The 25,672-nt window shown below is 36.9% G+C and overlaps 1 protein-coding gene across 4 annotated transcripts in view; it reads left to right on the forward strand.

Moving 5' to 3' along the window:
- Ecpas (Ecm29 proteasome adaptor and scaffold) overlaps positions 1-25,672 on the forward strand; it is a 119,316-nt gene that overhangs the window by 82,811 nt on the left and 10,833 nt on the right. For all 4 annotated transcript variants that reach the window (XM_050164636.1, XM_050164626.1, XM_050164607.1 and 1 more), the window contains 22 exons: positions 571-672; positions 4,048-4,171; positions 5,958-6,103; positions 6,530-6,584; positions 7,494-7,608; positions 8,175-8,243; positions 10,376-10,493; positions 10,821-10,988; positions 13,072-13,151; positions 13,740-13,845; positions 14,929-14,976; positions 15,722-15,843; positions 17,340-17,490; positions 18,510-18,575; positions 19,861-19,950; positions 21,279-21,345; positions 21,831-21,922; positions 21,999-22,065; positions 22,227-22,418; positions 22,970-23,178; positions 23,852-23,895; positions 23,992-24,184. In XM_050164636.1, coding sequence (XP_050020593.1) covers positions 571-672; positions 4,048-4,171; positions 5,958-6,103; positions 6,530-6,584; positions 7,494-7,608; positions 8,175-8,243; positions 10,376-10,493; positions 10,821-10,988; positions 13,072-13,151; positions 13,740-13,845; positions 14,929-14,976; positions 15,722-15,843; positions 17,340-17,490; positions 18,510-18,575; positions 19,861-19,950; positions 21,279-21,345; positions 21,831-21,922; positions 21,999-22,065; positions 22,227-22,418; positions 22,970-23,178; positions 23,852-23,895; positions 23,992-24,184 — 2,424 coding nt within the window. The remainder of the gene's footprint in view (positions 1-570; positions 673-4,047; positions 4,172-5,957; positions 6,104-6,529; positions 6,585-7,493; positions 7,609-8,174; positions 8,244-10,375; positions 10,494-10,820; positions 10,989-13,071; positions 13,152-13,739; positions 13,846-14,928; positions 14,977-15,721; positions 15,844-17,339; positions 17,491-18,509; positions 18,576-19,860; positions 19,951-21,278; positions 21,346-21,830; positions 21,923-21,998; positions 22,066-22,226; positions 22,419-22,969; positions 23,179-23,851; positions 23,896-23,991; positions 24,185-25,672) is intronic.

Genomic DNA, 25,672 nt, shown 5'->3' on the forward strand with positions numbered 1-25,672 from the left:
AAAAAAAAAAAAACAATGTGGTCTTGTTCTTGGTTCAGCTGCTATTTAAAACCAAGACAATACATTATATAGTTTTCTTTTTAGCTATCATTATCTGGTTTTTAGCCATTGATGAATAATGCAAGTTACCCAAGATATATGCCACAGGTTTCACATGTATTAAAAGTAAGTCTTTAAAAAGATGTGGTGAAATAGGTATAATTGTCATTTCTGTGCAAGATAACAAGGAAAGAGTTTCAGAGGACTGTTATAACTTGCCCAAGGGCTACTAAATTGTATAGATAATTTTGTGCCTATAAACCACATTTGTTACCTTGACAGTTTAAATAATAAACCTAAGACTTTTTTATTTTTAATTTTTGTAGGTATAGATTCTTAATGGGCTTGGTTTTCTGCTTCTACTGTCTTTATAATTCTGTAAAATTGGGCACTTTTGTAATAATATAGGCGTTGGTATATTTGGCAGATGAATTTCCCCTTCCTGTCTTCTCATCTTGGAAATACTGTTTTGAGATAAAACTGTTCCTTAATTTGTTTAAATTTTAAAAAAAAGAATCTCTGTTCTTCCAGATGAAAGAACGAGCAATCCAAACACTAGGCTATTTTCCAGTTGGAGATGGGGGTTTTCCCCATCAGAAACTCCTTTTGCAAGGTCTGATGGATTCTGTGGAGGTATTTATATTGTTATTCAAATAAACATATTTTAGTTGTTTTGCTTACTCTTGAAATTTTAAAATTTTGTTTTATTGGGGGATTATTACTTTCATTTATGTGTGTGGGTGTTCTATCTTTTTGTGTCCCTCTTATAGTGCCCATAGAGGCCAAAAGAAGGCAGTGGATCCTCTTAAACTGTAGTTACAGATGCTCATTAGTCACCTGTGGGTGCTGGGAATTGAACCTGAGATCTCTGGAAGAATAGTCAGTATTCTAAAGTACTGAACCATCTCTCCAGCCCCTACTCTGAGATTTATTTTTTAAATTAAACATTTGTTCCTTCATCATATTTAATTTTGAGTGCTAGCTTTAGGCTTGTTACTGTGTTAGATATAGCTCTATGAATTGTATATCTGGGAAAGACTCTGATTGTTGAGTGGACCATGGTATAGTAGAACTAGAATAAACCAATTAGCCCCTTGTGGAGAGTTGTAGCTGATATTCTTGTTGCTATTGAGTTACTGATGCCCAGTGTTGTGCAAAAAGACCTATAGTTAGTGAATACTAGCAAATTGAGCAAATTGTGGTGTCTTAACATGACCTAATCTTGCCTCTGCCTAACTCATGTCTGTGTACCAGCCTATTTGCTCTGAGCTTCTGAAAAGCTCATGTTTCCTTTTCAGATTGTTGCTGTGCTCCTTGAAAACTTTTTTGGCATTTAAACTAGATTAGATTCTTTAGTTACAGTGGCTTGGAACCCTTTTCTTCATAGTGTTTATCACATCTTCTCACTGTTGTTATACAAAAGGCAGGGTCTGCTTTGCTCATTTATTACTCAAGTATCTAGCAGTATGATTGTAAAGGTAGATTTTCATAATATTGGTAGAAGTAAGTGATTAGAAAGATAATTTGCATAGAAGGCAGGAGAATCCTAAAGGAGGATGTGATTGTGTCAGAGAATTCTGCTTGAATGGGAAGTAACTCCTGAGCCCTGCCTGGTAGGAGGAAAGAAACAGACTTTAATTGAGGCTGAAAGATGTGAGGTTTAAGATAACTGAGTAAGAGAACTGGAATTGAAATTCAAGCCTGCTTTCTTTGGTTTCCTCTCTGTGGGAGAGTGAATCCCATACTAAGCATGTACTCTATCAGTGAGCTGTGTTCCCATTTCCACACAGTGTCTTCACAGTGAATTATACTCATGCCAGTATCATCAGATGCTTAGTTGTCTTGGTTACTTTCCAGTTGCTGTCACAAAACACCACAACCAAGGCAACTTACAGAGGAAAGAGCTTATGGCTTATAGTTCAGAGGGTGAGTCAGGACCATCATGGCAGCAGGCAGTAAGGCACTAGAGCAGTAGCTGAGAGCTACAAGTATGAGTTAGAGAAAGCTAACTTGGAATGGCCTAGTCCCAAAGCTTACCCCAGTGACATACTGCCTCTTACAAGGCCACACCTCGCAATCCTTCCCAAATAGTCCCACCAGCTGGGTACCCAGTGTTCAAATATATGAGCTTATAGAAGCATTCTCAGTCAAACCACCACATCTGCTTTATTGTAACCTCTTGGGAAGAAGCTTATATTTACCTTTTCATCTTTTTCTTTGTGATGTCAACTCTCATTGTGGTTAAGTAAGAGCTTGTTGGGTTCTTAACATAGTTTGATGTCATTGTTTTAAAAATTTAGAAATACAAAAAAACCTGAAAAACCAAAGCCATGGAATCAGTGTAGAAAGATTAAAGGATAAGGATGAGTGAAAAACTGAATCTGAGAAACAGAATCATAAAATAAAGCCCTAATGTACTTTTTGGTATATTTTAACATTTTTTTTTAATGGTGCTTGGATCAAACCTGTGACTTTACCCATAGACAAGTACTCGCCTAGTGAATACCTGGCCAACCCTACTTTAAACTTGATTTTGGAAAAATTCAAACCTATACAAAAGAATAACAATATAGTGATTTTCCATAAACTCGCTTTATATTTCCTTGCTATATAGTAAGCCTAGTTACCGTATCATTCCTAAATTAGCTATTGGGTTTCGGTTTGGGTTTTTATGCCAATTATGGTGTCAACAATAGGAAATATGTAATTAACAGGTAAAAAATCAATAATTAAATTCCTGATAAGGATCCTTCCTGTTGAAATACCTTTTCTCAGCTTTAAAGGTCTCAAAAGGAGCTTTTGACCAGAGCTGCTGTGGAACTGAAGTCCTCAGCTCATTACTTCTCTAGACTAGGAAGCCTGTGGTGAGAGCACCAGATTCTCCATGAAGACTCAAGCACTAGATTAGGAATAGCAGCACAAACCTCGTGTTTGGTGTAGTCGCTATACTTATACCCCTCACATTCTTCTGATTCCTCCTTGCATCTTTCCTTCTCTTACACATAAATGTTTCACAGTAAGCAGAGAAAAATGCCAGAGGGCACTCAGACAGGTTCACCTCCATATTGGGGTGGTGATTCCTGCTTGTAAAACAGCACCAAAATTTCTGAATTAAAATGTAAATATTTGGGTATGTAGCTACACAGAATTTTGTTTGACCTTTGAAGTTTTAAGAATAGTGCAGAGAATACCTGTATACCCTGTGATCTATATTTACCAAGTTTTAACATTTTTTTATTTGCCTTATCATTCTCTACTTTTTTTCAGGACCTTTTGAGAGTAGCTTGCAGATAGCATAGAAGAGTGTGAAGAGTTTTTATAAAAATGTAGTGGTCATTGTTCATTGTTCAATTACTATAGTCAGGCACACTAAATAGTGAAAGCTTTGTCTAAATTAGTATCATTTAATCCTTATGGCCTGATGAGGTAACTGATGATATTGTGTTGATTTAACCGGTAAGGCTGTCAGGTATATGTAGCTGTTGAGAAACTGAGCTAGAAATTCCATTGAAGTGGCTTCACCTTTGAACCACCGTAAGCCCCTACATAAGCCTACCATTTTCAGAGATTAATAGTCTCTACATAGTGAGTCTGTGCTGAGGGTGAGAAGCAATCTCATGGAGGTGAGAAATGAGCTTCAAATTTGTCTTAGTTCTCCATTCCTTCATTCCAACCACTTCTGAATCACTGAGTTAGCTTAAACAAGAAAAAAGAGTGAAAATAAAACCTGCTGAGAAGTAAGATATAATGCAGCTCTTTTGGGCTGTGGTGGTGCACATCTTGAATCCCAGCATTTGGGAGGCAGAGGCAGATGGATCTCTGTGAGTTCTTGTAGGCCAACCTGGTCTACAAGAAGTTTCAGAACAGACTCCAAAGCTACAGAGAAGCCATGTTCTTAAGAAAGCAGAAATAAATAGATAAGTAAATAAATAAGACAGCTCTTTTATAGAAATGGATATTTAAGGGAAATGCTCTCCTATTCATGGATTCTATTTTCTTTCATTGTAGGCCAAGCAGATAGAACTTCAGTTTACCATTGGTGAAGCCATCACCAGTGCTGCAATAGGAACCAACTCTGTGGCTGCCCGAGATGCCTGGCTGGTGACTGAAGAAGAATACACACCTCCTGCTGGTATCAAATATTTGTCTATTGATTTACTGAGTTTCTGAGTGTCTTTCTTCTGTTCTCTGTCATATTCGAGGCAAAAATATTTTTTTCCCCAAATATTGATGCATGCCTTCAAATTTGGTTTGTCAAGGAGAATGGTTGATTAAAGAAGATTGAACAAACCAGATAGTGGTGGTGCACACCTTTAATCCCAGCATTCGGAAGGCAGAGGCAGGAGGATCTCTGTGAGTTCAAGGCCAGCCAGAGCTACTGCCCCTTCCAAAGATTGAATATGAAAATTAGAACCTTCCCAGCCTCTTGTATCTCATTCATTACTACATAATGAAGCTCCACTGTCCCTTGCTAATCCTGGAAGTGTGCTAGAATTTAGTGACTGAATAATCAAGAGAGTATGTATGTGATTCCCGAGTATATATTACAGACATTAAGATTTTAGACTAAGGTGATTTATGCCTGCAATCTCAGCACTTTGGATGCTTAGGCAGGAGGATTGCAAGTTAAAGAACATATGGGCTAAATAATGAGATCAAGACCAGTTTGGGCTGTATAGTGAGATTTTTGTCTCCATAGCAAAACAAAACAAAACAAAAAAAACCCCAACAGAACCAAAATCAAGGCCTAGCAAGACCACTCTGCAAGTCAAGGTGCTTACTGCCAAGTCTGATGGCCTGAGTTCTCTCACTGGAACCCCATGACATAGAACCAGCTCTAGCAGAGCTGACCTCTCACTGCCATGTGTGTGCTGTGGCATGAGCTTTCATGCATATCTACATGTGTGCACATGTACACACAAAAAATGAATAGGCCCAGTTTTAAAAATTAAAGAAAAAACAAAGTAAAACAAACAAACAAAAAAATCCAAAGTACAAAAAAACTCAGTTATCTTCTTGGATTGATTTGAATTTCAAATTGAAAATATATTTTAGTATTGAACCAGGGTTTTTATCTTTAAAGCTAAAAGATAATTCATAAAGTATTTTTATTTTATCTTCTTAGTTGGGAAAATTAAATAAGAATGTTTTCATGGTAACAAACCATTGTGAATTATATTCCATAATGAATATAGTTATTATACTTAGTGTTATAGTTAACATTTATCATTGTAGTATCATCTTCACCTATTATCATAGAAGACTTAAAAGAACTAGGAAAACCATTTTTCTTGCAGTATAAATGTGGTTGATGGAAGCCAAACTAGCCCCCTGAGGCTTCTGTTTGAATGCATGTGAGGTAAAGCAAGACAATATTCATATAATGGAAGGGGAAAGAGACATTCATCAAGCCTCAGTACTGTTGGGATTATGAAACCCCGAGGAAGAGAGACAAATGTGTTATAGCTGGAAGACAAAATTGAAAGGCAAAGCTATGGCTTGGTTTGTTCTTAGATGGAAGCATAAGAAAGATTTAGTAAAGGAAAATGGCTGAGGTTGAAGAGAGTGGGGAATTTTTATTCCAGTGAACTAGTGTTATTTAATATGTAAAAATGCTGGTTTATACTAAGCTCCTAGACATCTTGATCATTTTTTTTTATTTGTATTTTTCGAGACAGGGTCTCTCTGTGTAGCTTTGGCGCCTGTCCTGGAGCTCATTCTGTAGACCAGGCTGGCCTTGAACTCACAGAGATCTGCCTCCCTCTGTCTTCCAAGTGCTGGGATTAAAGGCGTGTGCCACCACTGCCCAGTGGTCATGTGTCATGTGGTTATTGTATGATTATTGATTTAACTGTGACTTTTTAAAGGAAATTATATTTGTGTGTTTTAATCATAATCATTCATTGCTTTTTCCTCAGGTGCCAAAGTGAATGATGTTGTCCCTTGGGTTTTAGAAGTTATTTTAAGTAAGCATATTATCAGCCCCAACCCACATGTGAGGCAAGCTGCATGCATCTGGCTCCTTTCTCTTGTGAGGAAGCTAAGTACCCATGTAGAAGTGAAGGTGAGCTTCATAATATGCATTGTATATGTGATGAACTCTATAAGGATCCCAGAGTATTTATAAATTAAAATAGGAAGAAAGTATGTGAAGGTTGGAATCATTAAGATAAAGGAGAAGTTCTGAAATAGGCTCTGTGTGAAGCAGTGAAGGATGATGATCTGATTAATACTGGCAAGAACATGATCTCATTGTGAAGTTGTAATGTCAGAAGTGCCAATAATGGGGACGTTCATACCGGGACAGAAAGGGTTAGAGCAGCGCTTAGACTACCTGTGTAGGGTACAGCTTCTAGTGAGGTGAGGGAATGGAAAGGTTGAGACTGCCTTGGTCCTAAGACTCCCTGACCTCAGTGTACCTTACGGTGAGGTGCTTTATTCTCTGAAGAGGTAGGACTTCAGTGCTCTAATGCCTTTTCTCTTCTTTCAGTCTCATCTTAAAGAAATTCAGAGTGCATTTGTTTCAGTTCTGTCAGAAAATGACGGTACGTTGTTGGTAAATACTTGACTTGTCAAATTCTTTAAACTTGTATTTTAAGTTGTAAAAAGTATGGGTTAATGAGCTGCAGCACAAAGACCTCAGAGCCATGTGACTAAGACAGAGTGAGCCATACACCTTTTTAATGCCAGCATGCGGGAGGTCAGGGGCAGGAGGATCGTGAGGTTCTGTCTCTATCCCAGAACTGCAATACAATTAAAAATTAAATGTTTTAGTATCAAAGGTAATTGTATTAAGGTGAAGGCCAAGATTAATTACCACAGAACCATATTCCTAGGGTATCAGAAATTGAAATTCTTTCTTTTATATGAATTACAGCATCTGCAACTTTACATTTTTTAAAAATAGATTTGAGGCCTTAACATTAGTGTTAAAACCTTTTCTACTTCTGGTTACTTTTCCTCTTTGATTAAAGCTAGGAAAAAGCAAATATTTTAGATGGGAAAGGGGAGGAGTGGGAAGAGAGGAGAGAGGGGAAATGGGTTGGTATGTAAAATAAATGGGAACAAAAGTTACTTAAGTAAAACACAGAAAGAAGTTTAAAACATCTTATTTGAAGACACGTGGCCTTGTATTCCCTTTATTTTTCTGAAGTTGGATATGAGTGTTGTAAAATCCTGGGAGATTGCGTCATCTCTAATAGAAACAATGTGTGTTGGTGTTCTCATCCCATGGCTATTGCTGTGACTGTAGTTTATTGGCATTTTATTCCTGTTTGATCATGGCTTTCATTTTTGTTGTCTCATGATATACTGAGTTGATTTAGGAAAATAGAGTAATTCTGCTCTCACATCTCTATTTTTATATAATTTCAAGATAATTACTTGAAAGAAAATAATTGGCCAGAAGACAGATTTCTTTTAGAATAGTATAATTTTGTCTGTCTTTTTTGTAGAACTCAGCCAAGATGTTGCCTCAAAAGGGCTTGGATTGGTTTATGAGCTGGGCAATGAACAAGATCAACAAGAATTGGTGTCTACACTTGTAGAAACACTTATGACTGGCAAAAGGTACAGTGAATTTTAAAATTTCAGGTATGAATACATTGTACCTTGAGACTGTGATATGGAAGAAGGAAAAATTCCTTCTACTTATTAAAACATTGTATATCAGTGCTTGTTACACAGTTTATTCCAGTGTATAATCTGTTTACTTAGAAACATTGTACTGTGTTATGATTTCCAACTTGAAGCCTACAACGATAGTTAAAACATCCAAGTTAGAAAAACACTGTAAAGCCTTTGGCTAAGAGAAGTTAAGATGTGATGAATAAACTTGAATATCATTCATAATCTGATCTGTGGTGAGTGCATGGAGGGAGACTGGCTTTGTAATTGCTGCTTTCTGCTGCCTCCTTGGGGGAAGAGTAGTTTTTCTGTGTGACAACAGTGGCTGTAACTTTACATAGAAATCTTTAATATTTGTGAATTTGTTTTGTTTGTATTTGAGTTTAGAAAATTTGCAGTCTAATAGAAAAGAATAGTTCATATCTTTCATATACTAGATACAGATTTTATTGCTCTTTGTTGGTATGAAAAATTTGAAGCTAATTTAAATTTTTGTTTATTTGTTTTAGAGCTAAACATGAAGTTTCTGGAGAGACCGTGGTATTTCAAGGGGGAGGCCTTGGCAAAACACCTGATGGGTAAGTGTGCTAAATCTCAAGCCATTGATGGTCAGTTAAGGCAGAGCAGGAATGGCCTTTATTGATGAATAAATAAATAATGGCATGAGAAAAAACTCTACTGCTTTAGATTGGGTTTCCTTGGAAACAGACTCTGAGCTAGAGATTTGTGTGCTGGAGGTTTATTGTAGAATACCCTGGGGATTGTCCTTGGGAGGGGTGAGTAAGTAGACACTACCATCACTCTGATGAAAGAGTGAAAATTGAACTGTTGCCATAGTCTCATTGGACACTGAATTCTTGAGGAACTTTAGGCTAGGATGGCATGGCCCATCAGGGTTGTCCTGCTCTGAGACACAGAGCCTTGACCTTAGACTCACTTATCAGGCCTGTTCAGTGACTAATCATTGCTGGTAGGCTGCTTTGTGGGAGACCGTGACTGCAAAGACTAAGGTTCTCAGAGACTGACACTGGGTTCAGAACTCTGTGCTCCCAGGAAGCTGTGTTCTGAGTAGAGACCTTGCATAGCACTATGTTAAATTATTTATTTATTTCTGTGAAAACTTTGTGTCTTAGGTTAGTCTTCCCGTTTAGCATTTCAAATTAATATTGGTGCTATCCCTCTTTCATTATTATTTCAGTGTGGTTTTATTGTTATTTTTCTTCTAAGAATTGTCAAGTAAATTATGACACCTGTTCTGTTTTCCTGTGTGGCATTTGAAATAAAAGAAAGCTGCAGGTGGCTTATCTGTCTGCTATTCTATTTTTCACTGTTTTCACATCGAAGGTTTTTGTTTTTTAATTTGCTTGTTTTTATTTTTGCTTTTCTGGGCTTTTTTTGTTTTTTTTCTTCTTGTTGTTTTTGGGGGATTGAGGTCTCATTATGTTGTCTTATGTTGCTCCTGAACTAGTTGGTTCAGTTGAAGCCTCTGGTATGACTACAGAAGTACAAACCATTGTACCTGGCTTCTTTCTGTATTAAAAAGTGCTAATTTTTTACAAAATGATAATTAAGCAAATAAAATTTTCCTAGAGGAAATTTAACACATGTTTTTTTTAAATTTTTATTTATTTATTTATTAAAGATTTCTGTCTCTTCCCCACCGCCGCCTCCCCTTTCCCTCCCCCTCCCCCAATCAAGTCCCCCTCCCTCGTCAGCCCAAAGAGCAGTCAGGGTTCCCTGCCCTGTGGGAAGTCCAAGGGCCACCCACAAGCCACCCACCTCCATCCAGGTCTAGTAAGGTGAGCATCCACGAAACTGCCTAGGCTCCCACGAAACCAATAGGTACAGTAGGATCAAAAACCCATTGCCATTGTTCTTGAGGTCTCAGTAGTCCTCATTGTCCACTATGTTCAGCGAGACCGGTTTTAACCTGGGCTTTTTCAGACCCAGGCCAGTTGGCCTTGGTGAGTTCCCGATAGAACATCCCCCTTGTCTCAGTGTATGGGTGCACCCCTTGCGGTAAATGACTCATAGTTATGAGAGATTATGTACAACATGTTAAGTTTTTGAGTTGTCTTCCAAGGTGCAAAGAGCTTCGCATCCATGGGACGTCAGGCACATATTAAGTATTGTGTTTGTAACTACCAAATACCTGATAAAAATCAACGGGGTAGAAGGATTTATTCTGGTTCATAGTTGGATGCTGTAAGATCTGTCTGTGGAAGGGAAGGAATGGTCGTAGATGACTCTATGGTTGTAGGAGTGTTTAATGGTACTCCACCTCCTGACCTCTTAGAATAGAAAAGGAGAGATAGGGCAGGAATTGGTACTGGACTATAAAATCTCAAAGTTCATTCCTTAGTAACTCCTTCCTTAGAAAGCCAAGATCAGCATCTTAGACATTCTACAATCTTCCAAAACAGCACCATGAGCTGGGTACCAAGTATTCAAACACTTGAGCCAATGGGAGACATTTCATGTTAAAATCACAACAGGTTTTTACCATCAGAAAGGCATAGGAATTATTGATGATTGAAGTATATGACTATATTCTTGTCTTCTGTCTCCTCGGTGTTAATAATGGTACTAGCAACTGAGGGGAATAAACAATTTAGAAGAGACCCCCCCAACATTGATAGTAAAATGCACACCAATCCGAAGATAGCTAGAAAAATGTCTTAGTATATATTTCTTTTTGTTTGTTTCTAAGCCAGGGACTTTCTACTTACAAGGAACTTTGTTCTCTGGCAAGTGATCTCAGTCAGCCAGATCTGGTATATAAATTTATGAATCTGGCAAATCATCATGCAATGTGGAACTCCAGGAAGGTAAGTTGCTGTATTGTTTTGTTTCTTTCTTAAATTTTTGCTGGAGGTTAAACTCAGGACCTCATACATACCAGGCAAATGCTCTAGTACTGAACATTATACTCCCAGATTTTCTCCAAGAGCAAACTTGGAACATTAACCATGTAATGCCAGTTGATGTCTGTGTCTGAGAGCCAGACTAGCATAGTAGCCATTATTGTTGCTAAAGCTGGAATACGGAATGCTTTATTCAAGGACAAGTTTGAGAAAGACTATTTTCCTGCCTTTTTGTATTTAATATGTTAGTATTTACAATGACAGTCATAAGTTATTCTTTATTGTTTTTAGGGTGCTGCTTTTGGTTTTAATGTAATTGCTACCAGAGCTGGAGAACAACTAGCTCCTTTTCTGCCTCAGCTAGTTCCTCGACTTTACCGTTACCAGTTTGATCCCAATCTTGGAATTCGACAGGCTATGACAAGTATTTGGAATGCATTGGTCACTGACAAGTCAATGGCAAGTATCTGTGAACCTGTGTGTTCAGAAGCACTGTAGCTTGCCTGTGGTACCCCATAGGTTGAAACCCGGTGCTCTCCCATGCACACTTTGTATGTTTATTTGCTGTCAGTGCTTGTTGTTTGCTTTTTTCTTTCAAAGATGCTGTAACATTTACTAAGATCTAAAAAATGGAAATGATCTAAAAGTTCATTGGGTGGATAGATGGTTAAAAGAACGACAGTATATTCACACATGTTAACAAGGATCACTATGCCATGGGGAATGGGTCATAAATCTATGCTTAAAGAGTTACTTTAGTTGGAAAGACAGACAAACAAAATAGTCAGTTGACATATATTGTTTTTCTTGGCTTCTGTCATCTGACCATGATGACTGTTCTATCCTCCTTTCAGATTTGAAAGTTTTTCAGGACTGCCTCTGAATATTGTTGTCCTGTTAGCTTTCTTTTTACTAAGTCCTTGGCAAACAAGCATTCTGTTCTCAGTTCTGTACTGGCTCAGATAGGACATGTACTCCATCCATATTTACAAATCTTAGTTCCTGCTTGATGTCCTCACTTGTCTGTTATTTATATGTACTATAATTGTAACATGTCCTGGAAAGAGCTGAAAAGAAAACTAGACCTTTTCTCCTTTATTCTCACTATTCATTTATGTGTGCAAGCCAGCAAACTTGCTCACCTTCTTCTTTTGTCTGTGTCTTATACCCCTCCCCCATTCCACATTGAATTTATTTGCAGTTTCTGTTGAGTGATTTTATCATCAAGTGTTCCTTGAATCCACTCTGGTCCCTGATTCTTCCCTGATGAATAGATCATCATCTTTTTTCTTTTCTTTGCCCTGTTTTAATTTATCTACATAGTAGTGAAAGTAATTTTTAAAATTGCAAATTGAATTTTGGTTAAAATTATTAAATGGATTTTTAGTTCACATTCTTTTTTCTTTCCAATACTGGAGTTTGAACTCTGGCTCTTACATGCTAGGTAAGTGCTCTGCCACTGATAGTATTTCTTAAGACCTCTTTAAAAAGTGCTTATTTTGATACAATATCTTGATCTGATTCAAACTGGGTCTTTAACTTTTGTGCTTCTTGCCTCAGCCTCCAGAATAATTTAGGTTACAGGGGTGCACAGCTACTTTCAGCTTCCAGTTTATTGTTCCAACTGAGTCTACCATCAATTTGTTATCACCAAAGCTTAGATCAAATTCACTCATTCTTCTCTGTTCTCATATCTTACAAGACCTGAAACATGCTGTAGTTCTGTCCTCTTTCTTACATACGACACAGAGTATATTCCCACTCATGGTTGTTGGTACTTGAGCATTCAACTCTGAGGGCTCATTGAATTCTATTAGCTCTAGGATAGGATATGGTGCATCTGGGTCAACTAAGACTTAATAGGATAATGGGAGTTACAGATATGAGTTTGGGTTATAGGCCTTGGCTCTTGAGATTTGGGCATGATCTTTGAGTAAGTGAACTATTGAACCACAATTGTGATGAGCAGGGGATATGGGAAGCTATCTGTTTATTTACTTTTAGGTGAGTTATTCTCTGTTTTGATCATCTAATATATAAGTGAGTATAACAAAACTTAACCATTTTGTCATTTGAGGTCTCCAGTGTAATAGTGCAGTATAATCATGGCTTGTCTGATTTGCTTTACCTTAAGAAGGTGCTGTGGGAACATGGAAGAGAGTTGGTAGGTTGAACTTTTCTGAGTGGTGGCTACTCTGAATCTCCATGACTAAATAGGAGTTACTCAAGTTGGACATGGAAGAGGATTGCAGAAGTAGTATGTGCCAAGCTACAGAACTAAGACCAGACAAGATACCTGTATGACAAGATGAGTCACAGTGGGTTGTGTGGTGTAAAGCCTAAGAGATTAGATTTTATTCTCATGTACTATGGAAAAGGATCATCTGTGTTTACATTTTAGAGTGCTTGCAAAGTGCTGAGAGATTTATAGGCTGAGAGGCCTAGGGACACTTTAATAAAGAAAAATGATCAGTGTTGTTGAGAGGTAAATAATTTGATTGTTGGATTTTACATTTTTCATTTTATCTTTTGCTTTCTTTAGGTGGATAAGTATTTGAAAGAAATTCTTCAAGATTTGATTAAAAACCTTACCAGCAACATGTGGCGTGTTCGAGAATCCAGGTACCACTTAGAAAATTAGACTAGTTAAATAGAGCTGGAAAGTTCCCCTTCATATTTCTAAGGTTTTTTATTTTTACATAGTATAACAAGAATTAAGTTAAAACCACCAATTTTTAATTGAGGTTTTTTTCTTTAATTATTTGAACTCTACTGGATGATTTGCCTAAATTAACTTATATAAATATGAAGTTAATGAATCTGTGGATCACTTGTTAAACTGTAGACATCAAATTGTATTATTTCATGACTTAATAGGGTAGAATTTCTTTGTATATGTAGTTTATATACCTCTTACATTTGATGCCTCTTACATGCTTGGTGATATGAGCACATAGGTGAGTTAAAAATAGTGTATTGGTGTATCATTCAAAGGGATTGAATTATATAGTTGTAGGAATTGTCACTTAGTGATTTGTGTCCTATGTGATATACATTTGAGGTAATACTGGAATAATTATAATTGTCTTGGGGCAAGAGGTTAGGACTAGAAATACAGATGGAGTTTGTATTATTGTCTAGTATAACTATTTGGTGGTAAAAACTTGGACTTGCTTGAACATATGTTTGAAATCAAGTTTTTATTTCCAGCTGTTTAGCTTTGAATGATTTATTGAGAGGAAGACCTTTAGATGACGTCATTGACAAACTTCCAGAAATGTGGGAAACACTTTTTAGAGTACAAGATGATATTAAGGTATTATAGAAATCTACATTTATATATAGATTAATTTAAACTGGAATCATTAAAATACACGATAGATTTTTTTAAATGCATATATTTCAAAATTCCCTGTGTAGACAGTTTTAGGAAACCATAGTTTTATCTCCAAATTTTAGCTTTGATGTATATGTTAATTTACAAGTGTGTATCTTTATTTAGGTCTAAACCGAAGTGAGTTAAAGGAGGTGGCTACAGCATGCCTTTTTCAGTAGAAATCTCATGATGCTGTTGGATTAGGAGCAAATACCCATTTGGAAGTAATTTGTATGATTAAGTTTGAAAAATTAGGCATTCATTTCTAAATACTGTGATTAATGAAAAAATATCTCTCAGTTTTCTTACGTATTTTCTTGCTTCATATTACTATAAAGCTGAGATAGTTTATGAAGGGGAAATGGTTTAGGTAATTTGGAGGTTATTATTTCTCATAGATGGACTTTGTTTGGGCCTATGACAAGGCAGTCTATCAGGTCAGAGTCTGAGTAAAAGCATTTACTTGGGATAGTGAGCAAAGCGAAGGAAAAGAGGAAGAGTCTGCAGCCCCATAATCTCTTTCAAGGGTTTGTTCTCAGTGAACTATGCTTTCTTCCCCTATCTCTGAGGAGGTTGTAGTAGTGCCCCTCTGGGGACCCAGCCTTAGCACATAAACCTTTTGAGGATGATCAAGATCCAACTAAAGTACTGGATCATTTACATTTTAAAATATTTTGACATCCTTAACATTAGACCACTAGGCTTGTTTTTCGTGTTGCTTTATTTATTAAAAAATGTTGATTCTTTTAGAATCTTCACAGAGGTTTTTGTGTATTTTATTATACATTTTACTTTTGGACTGTTGTAGTTAATGACCACATTTTTGTATGGGCAAAAATAGATAAGCAATATATGTTCCTTATTGCTCAAAAAACCTAATGAAATACTATATACTTAAACCTGTTATTGAAAGTTATGTTTTACTATTTTGTATTAGGATTAAGGTAGTTAAATACCCATTATAGAGTAGAGGAGAATGAATGCTGTCTAATATGTATAATGCCAGACTTTTCTCATTTTTAGGAGTCTGTACGGAAAGCAGCAGAACTAGCTCTGAAGACTCTGAGCAAGGTGAGAACACATCTCCCCGTGGGACAGAGTGGGCAGGACTCACTGTACATTTCACATTGTTTTATTTTTGTCATAGGACATAATGTTGCCTTGTAATTGGTTTGTATAGTTTATTGCTCTTACAGTGAATAAAAAAGTGTGTTCTGTAACACTAAAGGTAGTGTTTCTTGAGCACAATATACCTCTGCTTTCTTTAAATAATGAGACTATCTACATGAGGTATACTTTTTCTTTGACCCTGAAGAACACATTACTCTCTTAAATGAAGCAATAAATGTCTTTATTTTAATATCTTTCCCAAATTTATAAGGTTGGTAAGCCTTTTTGAAACTAAATAGTCTGCCACTTGGAATTACTTTTGTAATTTACATTTTAATTGTGTAAGCCTTGTCATTGATCGCATTACTAAATAGTAAAAAAGTATGTTTTAAATCCAGGAGCCCTTCATGTCTAGGTCTGGGTTCTTTGCCAGATCACACCTTCAACTCCTTTGTCCCTCATTGTACAAATGAGAAAGTGAAACATTAGAGAATAAACTATATTATCAGATTTTCTCTTTAGATATGGCCGATCTTTAGAAGCCAGTTTTGGTCATTCCTCTCTCTCCCTCCAACCCCCACGGTGGCATAGAAAGTAGACTCACTTTCACTTTATTCCTAATAGAGACCTAAAAAAGCACTGTCAGAGAAATGCTGTAATAGTCGAGAGGCCAGCTTCACTAATGTCCATGCTCTTTGTATGTGAGGTTTGTGTGAAAATGTGTGACCCTGCCAAAGGAGCAGCTGGCCAGAGAACCATTGCTGTCCTCCTGCCCTGCCTTCTGGACAAAGGAATGATGAGTCCTGTGACGGAAGTCCGAGCCCTCAGGTGTGGATTGGTTGAAGTGAATGTATTAGAATTATTTAGTTTCTATGCAGTCTGTAGAAAATGTGTTTTCTTGAATGTCAGATTCCTAAAAATACGGAAAATGGACTGAGGAGAATCATTGAGATAACCCAAGCATTTGTGAAAGGATGTGAGTCATAGTACTTTTATAGTCAAATTTCACGGGGAGCTTGATTTCAACTAGCAATCTGAGTTGCATATATTCTATTATCTTTGGCCCCTTTCCTAATTAGGAAGCACTTTTTCCTGTTACACCACAGGTCCTCAGGGGCTGGCTTGTTGGGTGTAACCAACTGTTTTGCTGTCCTTACTAAACTAATCTATGTGATGATTGTTAATTGTACCTAAACATACTGCCTAGAAGGCAGGTGTGGAACTTAATGATGATTCAGGCTGTCAGAACTTGAGCCCAGTAGTGACTCTAATAGTGTAAAATGACACGCCTGATGTGGTGGGATAAGATGCAGACAGCAGTGCTTGTGGAAGAGCCTTGGTTGTTTGGGAGGCAGAGTCTACTCATGTAGCTCACTTAGGCCCTGTATTTGCTATATGCAACCCAGCCTGGCCTCAAATTAGTGATCCTTCTGACTCACATGTCCAAATGTTGGCATTACTGGCATAAGCTTATTTTTTAAAATAGTTGACCATTTCCTTGGTTAGCCTTAGGAGATACGTTAACACAACTAGAATATTATCAGTGGTCAAATGAGAGAAAGAGAAAGGATGGGACTGTTAAAGTTTGAAGAATCAAGTCAGCACATACCTTTAATTCCAGCACTCGGGAGGTAGAGGCCATCAGATCTCTGTGAGTTCAAGACCAGCCTGGTCTATAAGAGCTAGGTCCAGGACAGGTTCCAAAGCTACAGAGAAACCCTGTCTTGAAAAAAAAAAAAAAACCGTGAAAAGTTTTGTTATGTAGCCAAGGCTGGCCTCGAGCTCTCGGCCACCATCTCAGTCTCCCAGCTGCTGGAATTTATGGGCATTCACCACAGTCAGCTCCTGAAAATTTCTGGAACAATCAAAAATTTGGATTTTAGATGAGAATAAGTTATTAGTATTTTTAGAAGTATAAAAATGTTATGATAGGGATAAAGTACTTGTAGAAATACATAGTGAAATTTTATTAGCTTAAAGTAATAAAACAGCAAAGGCGAGATGGTGCTTAAATGTATGAAGAAATTACAGATTAACTAAAATTGGCCTTTGTTATTAGTTGTTGAAATAAATAAAGAGGACAAGGAATTTCATCTTGGGCCTCTCTATGTCTTATGTGTGCTTACTGAAAAGTATTTGTAATTTTTTTAAGTGCCAGGAGACCTGGGTTCAGTCGTGACCAGAACCCTACTTCCTAGTGGCCTGGATCAGGCTTTGACCGTATGACTATATACCTGATGCAACGGCAGAACATCCTCATCGTTAGATTGTAGGACTTCTTATATTTGGTCAGAAGACTCAGATTTTGCCTTTTGTGCGTCTAGCATTAACACCCTTGTGAAGATCAGCAAAAGTGCAGGAGCCATGCTGAAACCACATGCACCCAAACTCATCCCAGCGCTGCTAGAGTCCTTAAGTGTGTTGGAGCCTCAAGTTCTCAATTATCTGAGTCTCCGTGCCACGGAGCAAGAAAAGGTGAGTGTGTTAGTGTGAGTGTACAGACCCGCCCCGTGTCCATAGACAAACTGTAGCTGCTGACGCCTTCACTCTTACACACTACATGCAATGGGTGTCTTTGTTGGACTTTTAGATTTTTATTTTAAACGGAGAAGGCCCTGTCTGTCTCATATGTTCTTGTTAGATAAAAATTGACATCACCTTGCCAAAACCCCTCTGGTATATCTTGAGGCCACCCCAAGTCATGGGGTTTTGTGTTTTCGCTTAGACAACTTTTTAGACATTGTGTAGAAATTCAGTGTATTCTCTTTTTGAGTGGACAGAGAACCTGAGACCCCAGAAGGCTGAGAGACTTGATTAGAGCCGTAGCTATATGTTAATAAGTGAATGCATTACTTGATTTTTGGCAGTACTAGGAATTGATCCCAGGGCCTATATGCATGCTGAGCATACAGTGTACTGGTAGGGCGTACCACCAGCCCATGTATTTTGTTTCAAACTGTTGTCTGGATTTCTGATCTTTAGGGAGATGTCAACTGTACAGTTAAATTGTTTTTTCTTTTTGAAAGGTTACAGGCTTTAATCACTAGACCAGAATTTTAATATGTATGGATATGAGAACTGCTTTAGACATTTCATCATTAGGATAGTACATCTTTCCTAGAATGAATATGATTTACAGAAGTCTACTAGTCATCTTTCACCCAATGTTAATATTTAATAGTCTTGCTTAGCTGAAATGTTATTTTGCTTGTAAAATCTATCTATGATTGAAACTATTGATTAGAAACTCTATCAAATTCAACCCCCCTTTTACAAGTGTCTGAATAATTAGCTGTTTCTGTTTTTTTTTTTTGTTTGTTTGTACAGTTAAATTGTTAAGTGAAGTCAAAAGATACTAGAATTACTTTCACCTGATTTCATTATTGATTATTTATTTAAAAGCCTTTAGTTTGGAAATGACTCTTAATTGGAGTTTATGTGGCTAATGCATAACTAATTGAATGTCTTGAGTGACTTGAGTTTGTGCTCTTCAGGCTGCAATGGACAGTGCTCGCCTCAGTGCTGCCAAGTCCTCTCCCATGATGGAGACAATCAACATGGTGAGTGGCCAGTACAACTTCAACACTCCTTTCTTCTCTTTACATGCGGTTCTTCATGAAACAAGCTGAAGGGAGATGGATGCTTTGATAAAATACTGTGAATGCAATTTTCTCTTTGAAAAAAATTTCAGTTTTTAACTAGTGTATAAAAAAGTACATATTTATGGGCATTTTTCTTAATTACTAATATAATTAAATTTTCTGGATAGTAGAATTAGTCAAAATTTGTGTTACATGGAAAACAAAATACTAAGAGCTCTATCTATGAGTCCATGTATAAACAACATACTAAGAGCTCTATCTATGAGTCCATGTATAAACAACATACTAAGAGCTCTATCTATGAGTCCATGTAGAAACAACATACTAAGAGCTCTATCTGTGAGTCCATGTATAAACAACATACTAAGAGCTCTATCTGTGAGTCCATGTATATTTATGCTTTGGTCTTCTTAGTTTAGAAGGGTTCAGAGGTGTGTTATTTATTTATTTTATTATTATTATCATTACTTTTTGCCTGCCTCTGAGAAATTTTTTGAAAAGGACCATGAATAAGCTTAGAGGAATTTTAATGAAATAGATAGCACAGAAGGTTGGTGACAGGAACTGAGCAATCGTGATGTGTCTCAGATGTCAGAAATATTTATAGTGAAGAGGTCATAGTTCTTTGAGGTTCTGAGTTCTACAGTTCTCGGAGTCTCGGCAGTCACCTTTTGGACATTTCTGTAGTGATTGTTAAAAGCTTGCAAGCTAAGCAAGTCACAGATTGGTTAAAAGTATTTAGTCTTAAGAATTTTATGTCTCAGTTGTATTATTGGGGAAAGTGATAGGAGTATTTAGCAAACATCACTTGGAAATATTCATAAATAAATCAAGTATGTATTTTAAAAATTGTAACAAGCTATGGTGAGTAATATAAGAAATTGACTTATTTGGGGCCAGGTAGGCTAGATCCACTTTGGAAGTCAGTTTTAATAGAGGCATTTTACATTAGATATAGATTGGTAGAGGAAGATTGAAAGAGAGGTCATTTATTAGGTAATCATTTCTTTCCTCTTTTAGTAAATTAATCTTCACTATTTTGTTTTATTCTATTTTTAATGTTGACCCATTAGTGAGTAAATTTTCTGTTCAATTCAACTGGAGGAAAAACAAACTAGTGATTTTCCAACTTTATGTTAAATTCAGTGGGTATATCTTTGCTATGGGTAGGTTTTAAATGAAGATACGGTACTAACTTACTCATTTGCTTAGGCTTGCCTTTGTGTTTATTATTTTCTCAAAGTGCCTGCAATATCTTGATGTTTCGGTTCTGGGCGAGCTAGTTCCTAGGTTATGTGAACTGATCAGAAGTGGTGTAGGTCTTGGAACTAAGGTAAGATTTTTTTTTTCTTTGTGTGTGTGTGTGTGTGTGTGTGTGTGTGTGTGTGCTTGAAGACAAGTTGTTGTCATGCAGCTAAGGCTGGTCTTGAACTCATTCATTATATAGCATAGGCTGGCCTTAAACTCAAAGTTCTGTCTCAGTCACCTACTATTGGAAGACATATCATAAGCATGTGCCACCACACCCAAAATGTGTGTGTGTAATATATATGCGCACATGCATGTGAAGGCCGCATAATATTTTGAGACAAGGTCTCCTTTAGCCTAGTCTAGTCTCAGACTCCATGTAGAGCTGAGGATGGCTTTGAACTTTTGATCCTTCTGCCTATATTTCCTAGTGCTGGGATTATAAACTTCATCCTGGTGTACTATCTTACATGCAGTCATGTTCTGCTTGTCTTACTTGTTTTAGTAGGATTGTTTCTGGTTGTCATGTAAGTGCTTTCGGATTTTCTGTTATTAGCAGTTAATGGATAAGTTCACTCGCCTGTCAAGGAATAATCATTTTAGATCGTGATTAGGAATTTTTGTGTAAGAGTCAATAAGTGTTTGTGTAGAAAACATTTTTTTTGAGACCTCTTATAGAGGTCTCTTATAGAGGTCAGATACTGCCTTTATCTGCTTTTTTTCTGCTGTTTTTCGTTGTTATTTTAGACCAAATCTCACTCTGGGGTATCCCCACACTGCCTTCCTGCCTCAAACTTGGCAGTGCTGGGATTGCATGTATCACCACACTGAGCTTCGTCTCATTATAAAAGAATAAATCATTTCTTCTCTTGGTAAAGTTACTTCACTAATTAACATTTCTAAATCAAAAGAGAGCTAAAAATAAAAACACTAATAGTTTTAACTTGCAGGAGAAAAACCCCAGCTGTTTATACCTGAGTGTCTCCCTCCCGTGTGTATTTTCCAGATGCGTGTCTTCTACATTGTGTTCTGTAAGGGTGTGTGACGCTCTGCTTGCTGCAATATAGCCTTTATCGTACTCAATTAAGGGACATTGACTTTTCAGCTTTTAGAAAGCTATTAAATAAGGAACCATTCTTCTCTTTGGACACATATAAACTGAAGGAATTATTAATGCAATTTTTGTGATAACTTGTCGTATTCTGAGAGTTTATTCACAGTGCCTTAAATTCTTGCTCCTAAAACAGTAATCTTTGTTGAACTAGTTTAGAATGTTTTCCTTTCTCTATATTGAATCCCAGAAGAGCTATTAGGCTTTGTGTGTTTTATCTTTAAATTGTTGGTGCCTAAAAGAAGTGGTTTGATAGAACATTGTGACCTCAAATTTAGACCTTTATTTTTGTGACCTTAAAGGGAGGCTGTGCCAGTGTCATTGTGTCTTTAACTACTCAGTGTCCCCAGGACCTAACACCTTACTCAGGTGAGTTGTCACATGTACGTGGATACTTCTTCATGGTTTTGTTTATTTCAGAGTTTTAAAAGGAAAATTATTTGGACATGCTTATGTGTTTTGATTCCACTCAAACTTGACCCAGTCATTTTGTTAGCAAGCTTTTATTGTTCTACCAGGAAGTTTCTCAGTTGTGTAAAGAGGTAAAAGTACTTTTCATTCTTTATAGCTGTATTTTCCTACTTATAGCTAACTTAACATGAATCTTTTTCCTCTTCTAGATAGAGTCCTGGTGGGGTTTCTGTACCTTTTCCAGAATATTTTGGAAAGAGATTAATTTTTAATTTTAAATCAAATGAATGAAAGAAAGTAGGTAGTAAAAATAATATTCAAAAGATCTAAGCTACTGTGCAGTAAATCTGATTAATTTCAGGGTTATGGGGTTTTTATTCCTGGAAACATAACAAAATACTTTGCCAACCATACAATCAGATGTTTTTTATTTATTTCTGTAGGTAAACTTATGAGTGCTTTGCTTAGTGGTCTGACAGATCGGAACAGTGTAATTCAGAAATCCTGTGCATTTGCCATGGGCCATTTAGTTCGGGTGAGTTGGATTTCTTGCTCAGTTAAGTACAGCTCTGGGAATTGTAAAGAAGTGAGTAGGGTTATTTGTTTTGCAGACTTCACGGGACAGCAGCACTGAAAAGCTGCTGCAGAAGCTCAGTGGCTGGTATATGGAGAAAGAAGGTACCTTTCTTCTCCTTTCCTATGACATTTTAAATTTAGAGTTTAACCAAATAGACTACTGTTTTGGTAGAAACATTTTAAATTGGTTTATTTAGATCACTTACTCTGACAAAATAGTAATATTAAATGCTAACAAAATTTTGGTTTCTTCTTCTCTTGAGAACCTATCTACAAGACCTCTTGTGCTTTGACTATTCATGCAATTGGAAGATACAGTCCTGATGTATTGAAGAACCATGCCAAAGAAGTTCTGCCCTTGGCATTTCTAGGCATGCATGAAATTGCAGATGAGGAGAAATCTGAAAAAGAAGAGTGTAACTTGTGGACTGAAGTGTGGCAGGAAAATGTACCTGGTTAGTAAATGATGGTTGCAAGGTAAATGTGGTTTTTAAGAACACAGCTGGAATTTTTTACTCATATTGTTGATTCATAATTTTCTAAGGACTTGAGCACGTATCACATTTCATTTTTAGTATATCCTAATTTCTAAGTTTGCAAAGTGCCACTCAGAGCTCTTCTCTTTGACTTGTTGCTGCCTCTGTGAGAGAATATAAACTGTGTCTAAGTAAAGTAGAACTTGACTTAGGTTAGTGGAGTGTAATTGTGATTTTTATGTGGCTTTAGAGTAGTATTGTAGAGCTGTGTTTTTAACCTTAGTACACATTAATGATGATGACCTTTTTGAAATAACATCCCTGGTAGTGTGTCCAGTTCACAAATTCCTGCTTTTACAGACAGAAGCAGCACTGCAGGCCCTGTCTTTATTTAGCAGGTGGTGTGTTTTATCAGTTGACAGTCACTACTTTAAACAGATGGCACTGACTTACATTTAAAAATGATTTTAAAAAATTTTCCTTGTCACTTGAGAGGTGTTTTAACTTTTTTTTCTTCTTTTTAAATCTAGGCTCCTTTGGAGGTATTCGATTATACCTGCAGGAGTTGATTACTATTACCCAGAAGGCTTTACAGTCACAGTCTTGGAAAATGAAAGCCCAGGGCGCAATTGCTATGGCATCAATCGCAAAACAAACAAGCTCTCTAGTACCTCCATATCTGGGAATGATACTGAGTGCTTTGGTGCAAGGCCTGGCTGGAAGAACATGGGCAGGAAAGGTAAGAGAACATTGGCTCTGCATCTTTGTATGGGGTAGGAATCTGATTGGATATGACTTTGGCTTATTTTTACAGTCAGGTTTTCTAGCTAGTGGAAAATTTTTTCTGATTATCTATGACATTTTATATCAAAATATGTTTCATCCCATATGTTCTTGAATAAAGCATAGTAATTTTGGAGAATGGAATACTTTATATATTCAGTCTTACACGTTACTTCTTAAACCAGGTCATCATTTTGTGGCCACTGACCTTCAGTAGAGCCGGAATTGACCATATTGGTCTGCTTCTAATCCTGGCACCAAAGATGCTCATTTCTGGAGCTTGAGAATTGGAACCCTTTTATACAATGGCTAGAGAAAGATATGTATATTGAGTGTTCCATGTGGAACGTGAGATTGGGGCAATATTTGTACTCTTATTTTGTAACGGTCACTAGTGGCCACCACAGTATTGTCGTCATAATAGTGCATTGCCTGGTGACCTTGGTTACAAGTTCTTGAGCCTTTAGGAATTAGAGATTCATAGTTTGTGTAGAATTCAGTGATGTTCATAATGCATATGTTAGTTTTTGCCATGGTGGTTATAAAATACTCAATGGGGTGATTGTAGTCATATTGCAAAGAATGTGACATATAGGTTTAATAGTATGTCTTCATCCTTAACTTACCAGGAAGAACTACTAAAAGCCATTGCCTGTGTGGTGACAGCTTGCAGGTAAATGTTCTTTTAATGAACATACCATATCTTAATGTGAAATTTAAAGCTGTAGCGTTTCTTAACTATTCTCATGTTTTTGTATGGATCCTGTAGTACAGAGTTGGAAAAGTCTGTGCCAAATCAACCCACCCCAAATGAAATTCTTCAGGCTGTCTTGAAGGAGTGTTGCAAAGAGAATCTCAAATACAAGATTGTAGCAATCAGCTGTGCAGCTGATGTTTTGAAAGCCACCAAAGAAGACAGATTCCGGGAATTTTCTGACATTGTCATACCCCTCATCAAGAAGGTAATTGCTACCTATATCATCCTAGGTTTTCTTCTGTTTTGGTAATGTGTTTTTATTAGGACAAGTTTATCAGTAAAGTAGCAGAAAATTTCCAAAATATTACAACCTCAAACAGAGGGAAGTTTGTCTTGATAGTTGGATCCCCTTTAGGGATCATATTTCTTATACATTATCCTCATGGTCTATGGTTTATCTGGGTCTCTGGCAAGATGGCAGAGGAGATGAAGTTAGGGTCATAGTATATAATTCCTCTCAAGAAAAGTTATGGAAACGGAAACATATCACTTTGATTCATGTTCCCTTGGCCAGCACTTAGCCCATAGCCCTATTTAGCAGCTGATGAGACTAGGAAAGGTAATTTTTCATATGGGTACCCTTTTTCCTCCTGTGGGAGGAGGGAGAGAATACCTATATAATGAACAGCTTCTGCCGTAATAAACTCTACCTTGCTGGCATGTACAGATGCCAAGTAATTATTTAGTATGAAGACAAGGAGTATTGTGTGTTGTGTACTTTACCTCTGTGTTGTCTTGGGGAAACTTTGGTTGAAAAAAATATGACTGGCTTAGTTTGGAAACTGAAGTACTTTTTTTTTTTTTTTAAATTGGGTATCATACAGAAAGAGGGATATAGTTGGTCTATTTGTTTTGGTTAGTTTTGAGACAGGCTCTTTTTATTATGTAGTGATGGCTGTCCTGAATTCACCATGTAGCTATGTAGACCAGGATAGCCTGGAACTCACAGAGATCCACCTGCCTTTGCCTCCTGAGTGCTGGGATTAAAGGCGTGTACCACCACTTTGGCCTGATCTACTTATTTTTAAAGCATGAAATATTATCTCTTGTTTTGCTTCTAATTCCTATATTTGTTTTTTTTTGTGCTAATAAGGCTGTTTAAGTATTTCTGTAATAATGTATGGGTTTTAGAGATTTGTATATTAAGTGGATTATATTGTACCTGCTTAGATATAATAGGATAAAAGAGTAGATTATTGATTCTACTCTGAATAAAAGGGAAAAACTATAACTAATATAAGAAACTATATACAAAGGCTAGAGAGATGGCTCAGTGGTTATGAGCATTGCCTGCTCTTCCAAAGGTCCTGAGTTTAATTCCCAGCAACCACATGGTGGCTCACAACCATCTGTAATGAGGTCTGGTGCCCTTTTCTGGCCTGCAGGCATACATGCCAGATAGAATATTGTATATATAATAAATAAATAAATACTTTTTTTAAAAAAAGAAACTATATACAATAGGAAATAAGTACATCAACAATGTCTTGTCCATTTGTATTTGACAAATTTAGAGAAAATACTTCAATATCTATTCCATCTTGGTGAGTCCAAAGTCTTTCTATCATAACTTGCTTTCTGCATCTGGTGAACTATAACTATCTAATCTCCAACTTCCTCAGAGACCCAAAAAGGAAATAATAACTGAGTAAGCAGGAAGTGCAAGCAAAACAGCCTCCAAAATATGTGAGAA

This window comes from Alexandromys fortis, unplaced genomic scaffold (assembly GCF_014885135.2).
Source record: "Alexandromys fortis isolate MF-2015 unplaced genomic scaffold, M_Fortis_MF-2015_v1.1 scaffold_18, whole genome shotgun sequence".
Lineage (NCBI taxonomy): Eukaryota > Metazoa > Chordata > Mammalia > Rodentia > Cricetidae > Alexandromys > Alexandromys fortis.